Raw genomic sequence first — 9,990 nt, 5'->3', positions numbered from 1 at the left:
TTACAAGGTTTCTGAATATGTTGTAATGTCATTCAAATATGTGGCAGTTTAATAGACAGTCACACTTTTATTTTATTTTATCTTTTTAAACAATTTTGATAATTTTATTTATTGAGCATTAATATCACAGCACATGGATACTGATACAAAAAGGTTCACAATGCTCATTTTTATATTTTAACACCCCTGCCCTCCCATCCCCTGAACAGGTTGGACACCTAACCAACAGAATTGTAAAATTGAATGAAAAATAAAAAACAAAAACAAATAAAACAGACCAATTATGAATATAGCAAGTCATTATGCACATAAGCACATATACACACATATACAGGTGGCTGCCATGCGATATCTAAGTGGGCACAGTACTAAGTTTGCTGATGTACAGTAACACCGGATCCCAGACAGAGAAAAATTTGTCCTTGGACCCCCCGAGAGTATATTTGATCTTTTCCAACTGTATGAAATGTGTCAGATGATCGCTAAACCATAGAGATACTTTGGGTGGATTTTTTGACTTCCAGTGCAATAGTATTCTTCTTCTTGCAAGCAGCGTTGTAAATGCAATACTATTTCTATAGCTTTTCTTTAATGTTGTATATCTAACACTTGTGGTACCAAATATGGCCATAGCAGCATCGGGTTGAAGATCAATATTCAGTGCTTTTGATAACGTTTTAAAGATGGTGGACCAGTAATTTACCAGGGCAGGACACAACCAGAACATGTGCGTTAAATCAGCAGGAGTGTTTTGACACCTGTCACAACTCGCATCTGTGTTAGGATATATTTTAGCCAATCTTGCTTTGGAAAAATGCATGCGATGTAGGATCTTGAACTGTATTATGTTTAATTTGGCACAGGAGGTGCTGTCATTAACTCTTAATAGAGCGCTTTCTCAAATGTCGTCCTGCAAGTCCTCCCCTAATTCATTCTCCCAATCTGCCCTGATTTTTGTTAGGGTTGCGTTTTTAAAGGAGGTTATATTTTCACTTATTCTTGAGATGAGTTTTTTAGGATTGAACAGGGATTTCAACAGATCATCTAAACCAGAGGGTGATGTTATATGTGGAAAGTTGGGGTCTTGATGCTGAACGAAATGGCGAACTTGAAAATAACGAAATAAGCTAGACCGAGGTAGGCCAAATTTGCGTGAGAAATCATCAAAACTTGCAAAAACACGATTTATGTACATATCCTTAAAATTATGAATGCCTCGTCTCTGCCACAGAGCAAATCCAGAGTCTAACCTAGCTGGGGGGAAAAGGTGATTGTTGTGAATGGGACTTAGATGGAGAAGGTTTTTAAACCCAAAGCTCTGTCTAAGTTGAACCCAGATTTTTAAAGTGCTTTTTAAACAATTTTAAGAGGAATTATTCCTACAACTTTTCCATCTGAATCGCACAGAAATACAGAGAAGAACAAACTTAATTTAATGTGGATTTCTATGAATCACATTTTTGCTAGTGCACTGAGGGTGTGCTCATTTATTCACAGACTCCCCCCTACACAAGGCCTCAATTATTTCTGCCCCAAATTATTTATAATTTTGCATTCAACTTTTATCTTTGACAGCTCAGTCGCAGTACCATGCTGTTTCAAACATGCAGTGAATTGAGCCTACCAGCTGAGGCAGCGGTCCATGTGGATTAGTTTAAAAACTGAAGACTAGTTTAACCTGGAAAGGATACGAGACAAGGAAACTACAGAAGACAAGAATATGTCGACTGACAAGGTAAAGCAACCCCCACAAAAACCTAACATAGACAGCACAAACTAAGGTTTTAGATAATATTAGAACAAGTTTGAGCCCCTCAGTCTGGAACCAGTGTTCTCTATTGATTTAATTTTATTTTTCCCTCTTTCTTTTGATTTTGAGCTGTTGTTTTGCTCTGTGTAGACAGCAAAACAGGACAACAGACATGGACAAATAGATGGACAGCAGGTCTGGAACTGGACCCTAGTGGTCAGTAGAGGACCTGCAGGTCTGGATCTGGATCGGTTTTCCCGAGCGTGTATTCTGATCCCCGGCAGAGGAGGATAAGTGATGGAGGATAAGTGTCTCACACCTCCTCCCCGGTTCCTGGAGAGTCGGCTGGCGGCTCGGAGCTGCAGACCCGCAGACCAGCGCAGACCAGCAGGGGGTTCACACCTCCACAAAGCCCGGATCAGTCTGTGGATTCTGCCGCTGCGACACTTTTCACGCTTCCAGGTGGAAATAAACACTTTTACAGACTTTTACATAAGTCTGCTCATTTGAAGCCAGTTTAGTTTAATCTTGAATTTGCGCATCAAACGCATCAAACACCCAGCAGACACACAAACTTCCGTTTTACACCCGAATACTTTTATGTTTGTTGTCAGCATTTAAAGTTTACCCAGATATTTGGTCGCTGCACAAATGATGTTCTACAATCAGCAACAGAGAAATAAAGTATGACTTTACGAGCCCTTTCTGTCGTCTGAGAATGGTGTGATGGGGTCCAACTCCGACATAAACCAGACCCGGTTCTGTTCCAGTCGGAGCCTCACAAAAGTCCAGTTACAAGAAAAAACCAGCAGGTGTCGCTGTGGATCTGCCTTTAAAACAGTGAACAATGATTTCATGATCAGATATATATATATATATATATATATATATATATATATATATATATATATATATATATATATATATATATATATATATATATATATATATATATATATATATATATATATATATATATATATATATATATATATATATATATATATATATATACCTGTATGTATACCTTTATATGTATTTACATATACTATCTGTACATATAGTATACCGACAGTTATTAAGTATTTTACTTTGAAAATCCCATGTAACCTTTGTTTTCTACATTGTAGTTAATCTAACCTTTATAAACCTAACCACATCCTAAACTATTTTATTTTTACATATTTTAATTTAAAATATATACACTTTTTTTCATTATGTCAAACTCTAATCTTAAAAGATTTAAAGTCTGAAAGCTTCAAGTAAATATTGTAAACTATAAGTTTCTCGCTGAAATCTCTTCATTGCTTTAGATTATTTTATTAATGCCTCATTAAATTTTGATTTATACCTGAGCTGTTTTTGTTGTTGTTGTTCCTCTAAAACTAAGTTAAAGTCTGTATTTCTTTAAAATAAAGAATAAAAGAATGCTCGGAACTGATTTATAATTATATTTAACATTTTCCTTCATGCTTCTAAAACTTCATTCGACCATTTATTTGTTGATTTAATTCATAAAAGTTAATTCGTTCAAAAGCCATTAACATTTAAATCAATGATTAATAGCTCAGATTTGATGATTTGAAAACTAACTAAGATCCTTAAAGATGAATAGATTGATTACTGAATCAAACGCTGATCTTTCTGAAACCATCTTTTGTTCAGCTTAACGATCGGTGATCAATGAGCCCGTCGATACTTTCCCTGTCAGGTCATGTGATCAGAGGTTTAACACAAAAACCTCAAAGCGTTAACAGACCGAGTTCTGAGTCACGTGATGACGAGTTGCGACTGTTAATCAGTCTCATCAGGCTGCAGATCAATGATATCAATGCTGCCATCAATAATCAGTCAACATGAGTGCTTCATCGGGACATTCAGGGATTTATTTATAACTATCGTCATTAATCAGCATCATTAAATCTGTGTTTTTATTTCAGACTGAAGGTTCTGATCAGGTCAAGTGAAAACCACGTGATTCCTCAGCAGGTTTACATACATAACACTGATGTCTAATCAATTAAAACTCTGACAGGCTCGAAACTGTTCTTTTATCACCTAAGACATTTCACCTTCTATCCTGACAAAGTTTGGAGCCAAGAAAACAGGTTAAGTTAAAACGAGACATGTTCAGGAAGCCTGGACATGTCCAGTCACTCTGACCTGCAGGACCGAGTTTACGCATGCGCAGTTACATAAATACACTTCTGTTTGTATAACAGGATGTTTTGTAAAGAATAAACTCAGTCATACGATCTTAAATAAGCAGACACTAAAACCAGTAATCATGAAACGATTAATATACCTTGATAAAATACTTGAAGAATCAAGATTACTGAAACACAGCTAAATGTAAAGCATTACCAGAAAACTTACAATACATGTTTACTTTCAGTTCAAATAATGAAGATAGTAGTAGAAAATTCAATTTTAAACATTTATTTGCCCAAACAACTTTAAAGCAGATGAGCGTTTCAATTGTTGGAATTAAGTTATGGAATTCATTACATTATGATTTAAAGGGCTGTATAAACATATTTCAGTTTAAAAAGAAATTTAAAGAGAAAAAAATAGCAATGTATGGATGAAATAGTCAAAATTTATAATATATGCATATGGAGACAGACAATCTATCTTTGATTTTTTTGTTTTTCTTTCCTTGTGATATTAACTAAGTAATTGTGCAGACCATCTGTTATTATTGTTCAATTTTGTTTTGAGGGAGGGGCAGGTATAATAAGATTTTCTTCTTCCTGCTCCTTTCTGGTTATGGAATATGCTTTTGATTGTGTTGTCATTTTACTTGTTTGTTTCTTTTGTTTGCATATTTCCATGATCGGAATAAATAAAAATGAAATTAAATGAAATGAAAGAATGAAAAAAATGTCAGTTTAACAAAAGAGAAGAGAAGTTGAATTAAAAAAATAAGGGATTTAAAAGAAGTTTAAAATAGATGTAAACAGAAATGACACTATGAAATGAAACTAATTTTAATCATGACTCGACGGTAATAAATGTAAATGTAGTCCCTGCAGTAACCGTGTCTGACCAGCAGGGGGCGCAGCGAAACCACCAAACCCCCGCAACACACGTGTTCTCTGCAAAGCAAAACTAATATCCTTACATAGTTATCGTTTATTTATTCATTTATATTTGTGTGGTCTGATCCAAAATACAGAAACATCTGCAGTGGAATGTTTTCAGAATATTTTATTCTGTCATCGTTTAGTTTTAACTGAAGTTTCACATGTTCACGTTAAAATCACCTGACGATGTAAACATGATAAGCAAATATTATACTAAGAAAATGAAATGTATTATTCAATGTCTTAAACAATGTTTACCTCTGAGATTTTAAGTCTGTTAAACTATTAAAAGTCATTAAACTACTTTCTTTCCTACAGATGAAAAAACCCTGTATTACAATTTCACCCTAAAAAATGGAACATCTGGAGTTAAATCCACCCCTCATCTATTATCAGATGCTTATTGGTATAAACTTTTATAAGGAACCAAACCAAATGGGAATGAAAGCAGTTTTGAGTTTAAACTGAGTGTTTTGCATCAAAATTAATGTCAACTACACGCAGTCACATAAACTGCTCCTAAACATCTGGCTGTTTCAGCTCCTGGATGTCTCTTAATTACATTAGCAAAGGGGTTAAAGTCAGAGGCCTTTATAAATGCTGCTTAGCATCTCAAACTATAGTGCCCAAGTCTTAATTAAGTCTTAATTGTACAATAAAGTCAAATTTCAACAATTTGAAATACAACTTTTTAACGGAAACGTTTAAAAACTCTCAGAAGAACTGAATCTTGATGTGACGTCGCTCCTGTTCCACATATTTATTTGCTATTAGATGCAGTTTCTGACACATTTATCCAAAAGATACATCAATAAGTATTTTATTTTGCTTTCATACTCTCAAATAAACTTTTCATATGATGGAGAGTGACGTCACAGCTGGAAAACTCCAGCGTCAGATCCTTCAGGGGAGACATTACTCCTCCGTTATTTCTTTGCCTTTTTTAAGTGTGTGTTTTCTAACAATAGCGCCGGTTCAGCCGGTTCTGGTGAAAGGGATGTTGCAGCCTGTTTGTGTCTGGTTCCGGTCGGGCTCCCTGGACGTCGGGACAGAAAACAGCCTCCCATGACGGATGAAACTCCCCTCAAAACTCCCCCAGAAACCCGTGCAGCGCCCTGCAGACGCCGGGACCCCCCCGGTTCCCCCGACACCCACATGTGAAACCGGTCCTGCAGAGACACGTCCTTCTGGTTCTGGTCCCTGGTTCTGCAGGGCGCGCCGCCGCCGCTGGGGGGCGCGCGTCCCCGCCTCGGCCCTGCAGGTGCCCGGACTGTTATCCAAGCAGAAATGCATCTCTCTTTCATATTCATAAGAGTACATTTTCAAATAAAACCCCTTGCTTTTTTGTTTTCCAGAAAGAAATGGAACTTTACTTGAAATTAATCCTAAAATCCTCAAATGAAAGGCTATTAAAACCGTAGACTTGTGTTATATGTCTAATCTTCTTGAATAACATCACCCCTGGCACATGTTCTGTATTTTATTTGTATACTGTTCTTGTATTCTGTTGTGTGATAATTCTTTTAAATAAAGTAAAAAAAAGAAAATGCATCTCTCTCTGATCACGCATCTCCGCCAGTTTCTCATATTTTTAACTGTGCGCTTGCACAAGCTGCCGTTACACAACCACGAGCCCGCGCCCACACCCACGCCGTGCAGTAAACACGGGGCCGGTCACCTGCTCCACGCTTCCCCCTGGACGCTTTCTGCAAAAACACCCGGGTTCTTATGAAAAACTGCGTCCCACTGCAGCCCCCGGTGCGCGTTATTACTGGGACGTATTCGTGCTGTGTGGGTGACGTGACGTGGAACTGGTCCGAGTGGGGAAACACATGCCGCGGGAACAGTTTCTGCAAGGAATTCAGGAATATGTGGAAATTCCTGCAGTCAGAAGGAAAAAGGCTCCCAGTAAAAACAAACCGGGGAGGAGGAAGAAGAGAAGGGGAGAGAGACAGACAGAAAGAGAGAGCGGGGGATTCTCCGAAACCGCCCACGTGGGTTCGCCGCGCCATCAGCCAATCACAGCGCGGTCCGGGGGCTCCTTTGATAGCTGCGGACCAATCAGAGGGCGAGCCGCCGCGCCGGCTGACGCCAGCAGCAGGAACGAGTATAAAACTTGTCGGAGTTTCGGCTGAGCAGCAGACACTCCTCACGGACTAAACACGCATCACGGATCACTAGAGGACCGCGTTCCGCTTTTGGATTACCGCTTGTTTGGACCTCTTGTCTCTGGATTTTATCGACTCAGCGAGCGCTGGGGTTTATTTGTTCTTATCCTGGAGCTTGTGGATTATTTGACGGAGTTCAGCATGACTCTGGAGGAACTGGTCGGATCCAACAGCACCGAAAAGAAGTAAGTGCGACGGATGCGTAATTACGCATTTGGCACGAAGTCGCACCAGCCTGTCAGACCGGGCTCCGGTGCAGCCTGTCCTGTTTTAAACGCTGTAAACACGACCCTCAGTGATTTTTTTTAAGTAATTTAAAAAGAAAGTGGTAATGTTAAAGTGTAATTGTGTAATTTAGAACTATTTTGTAACTCGTTTTGTGAGGGTGCGTGCGCTTCCGCCGGTTTCGGTCCCAGTTTCTAAGCGTGTTCGTGTCTCTGCAGGATGGAGACGGTGAGTCAGACCCTGGAGGAGTTGCTGGTGGCGGCGCAGCGGCAGGACTGCCTGACGGTGGGAGTCTACGAGTCCGCCAAACTCATGAATGTGTAAGTACCAGCTCCGTGGTTCCGCAGGAGTTGCGCTCCGTGCCAAAAAGTGATTGCCTGCCACCCGGCCGCTCCGCAGACGCACTAACCGGCTCCGTCTCTCTCTCTTTCTCCATGCAGGGATCCCGACAGCGTGGTTCTGTGCGTGCTCGCCACGGACGTGGAGGACGAGGGCGACATCGCCCTGCAGATCCACTTCACGCTGCTGCAGGCGTTCTGCTGCGACAACGACATCAACATCCTGCGGGTGTCCGGCATGCGGCGCCTGGCGCAGCTGCTGGAGGACGCGCCGCAGGACGGCAACGGCAACGAGCCGCGGGACCTGCACTGCATCCTGGTCACGGTGAGTCCGCCTGCCCGTCCCCCGCGTGCACGATTATAACTGCTTTATTTTAATAGTTTATTAGTTTATTTAGTGAGTGAGGTGAAGCTGTAACTGACTCCGTCCTTGTTTCTGCAGAACCCGCCGGTGCAGCCGCTGCAGTGCCAGGCCCTGCAGGACGTGGGCAGCTTCTGCGCGGAGAGCCGCAGCCGGAACCAGTGGGTTCCCTGCCTGGAGCTGAAGGACCGCTGAGCCGAACCGGGCCGAGCCGAGCCAGACCGCTGAGGAAGCGGTGAGAAGATTCGAAGCTGCCAGAGCTGGTTATTATGAGGACGAGGAGGAAAAGAGCCGGTCCTCGACCTGAACCGCGGCACGGACGGGTGTCTGAGTCTGAGCTGGTCCTGGGGGCCCCGGGACCGGTACCGGTCCGGGCGGTCCGGACTGGGGGGGGGACACGTGTTGAAGGAACGGCACGATGGGCGGCTGCAGCTGCAGGACGTCACGTGACTGAACTGATGAATGGACCCGGGCCTGAACTGCGCAGGTGCAGGAGCGCGCACCTGGAGCGCGCATGTGGACTTTTGCATGAACCGTCACTCCTTGTCTGTTACGCAATGACGTCACGCTGGTGTGTCAGTGAGTGAAGCAATGAATCCGCATGTTGACTTTTATTCTGTTTGGTGAATAAACTGTTGAGAAAGAAATGAGAGCACATTTCCGAGTGGTTCATGTGTGACTGAAACGTGTGTTTGCTGCCTCTGTGGGGACACGAGTGTAATGAGTCATTAGAATTAGAATGTCTTCATTTGTACAGGTACAACGAAATTGGATGCAATCTTCTTTAAGGTGCATGGTTTAAAAAAAATAGATATATTAAAACAACTATAAAAATAAGTAATCTCTAAAAGGACACAAATAGGAAGACAACATACAGGTATTGCACGATTCTATGGCAGGTATTGCACGGTTCGGTCAGTATTGCACATGGAAAAAGTTTGATTATTTAGCAGTATTGAGTGTAGTTATGGCTCTGACATAGAAACTGTTCTTGAGTGTGTATGTGTGTGTGTCCTGAAACGTCTGCCTGATGGCAACAGTTCAAAGAGTGAGTGTCCGGGGTGAGATGGGTCCTTGATGATTTTCCTGGCGTTGTCCAGCTCCTCCAGGGAGGGGAGAGTGCAGCCCATTATTTTTTGGGCCGTTGTGATGACCAGAGGTGTCAAGTAACGAAGTACAACTACTTCGTTACCTTACTTAAGTAGAAATTTTGGTTATCTATACTTCACTGGAGTAATTATTTTTCAGATGACTTTTTACTTTTACTCCTTACATTTTCACACAATTATCTGTACTTTTTACTCCTTACATTTTAAAAACAGCCTCGTTACTCTATTTCATTTCGGCCTTTAAAAAAAAACTATCCAGTTAAATTGCTCCATCCGGATAGAGTGAATTTGGTTGTGGTTGTTTCAGATGTTCTTGTCCAGTTTTGTTCTTACATCCGTTCCCTCAGATTCCTGCAACTAAACTTGGATGTACATTCCAATAAAGGTTAGGATAAATGATAACATGCCTCTGAAGTTTGACTTTTTGCACCATTACAATACTTATAGGCAACTAGTCATCATATCTCCTGCTCTCTGAAACACATGTTAATGCTCAATAGTACACATATATGGTTCTTTAATATATTTGCATTATACTAAGATGCATTCATTTCAATGGCTTTTGTCCTTAATGGCTTTTTTCCCCCTTACATTACTTTTACTTTTATACTTTAAGTAGTTTTGAAACTAGTACTTTTATACTTGAGTAAAAAACTTGAGTTGATACTTCAACTTCTACAGGAGTATTTTTAAACTCTAGTATCTATACTTCTACCTGAGTAATGCATGTGAATACTTTTGACACCTCTGGTGACGACCCTCTGGAGTGGCTTCTTATTTGCCACTGTGCAGCTGGAGAACCACACATGTGCAGTAATGCTGGTCTCTGCAGAGTCTGGTTCCCCGTCCAGGCCTCGTGGGGCCTGCAGGCCACGTGACTGCCACGCTGCTTCTAACGGCCACAACAAAGAACTTTCCACAGACTCGGTTCTGTTCCGGTTTCAGGGGGAGGA

At 41.1% G+C, this 9,990-nt stretch overlaps 1 protein-coding gene across 1 annotated transcript; it reads left to right on the top strand.

The window, feature by feature from the left end:
* The first annotated feature begins 6,986 nt into the window (after nt 1-6,986).
* Nucleotides 6,987-8,575, top strand: LOC133457903 (growth arrest and DNA damage-inducible protein GADD45 beta-like). The gene is made up of 4 exons (XM_061737283.1): nt 6,987-7,189; nt 7,448-7,549; nt 7,670-7,892; nt 8,010-8,575. The coding sequence occupies exons 1-4, from the start codon at nt 7,146-7,148 to the stop codon at nt 8,121-8,123; spliced, it is 483 nt and encodes a 160-aa protein (XP_061593267.1). The 5' UTR covers nt 6,987-7,145; the 3' UTR covers nt 8,124-8,575.
* Nucleotides 8,576-9,990: the final 1,415 nt, after the last annotated feature.

This window comes from Cololabis saira, chromosome 13 (assembly GCF_033807715.1).
Source record: "Cololabis saira isolate AMF1-May2022 chromosome 13, fColSai1.1, whole genome shotgun sequence".
Taxonomy (NCBI): domain Eukaryota; kingdom Metazoa; phylum Chordata; class Actinopteri; order Beloniformes; family Belonidae; genus Cololabis; species Cololabis saira.
Note: the sequence above shows the minus strand (reverse complement) of the source record. Positions and strands in the feature narration are given on the sequence as shown.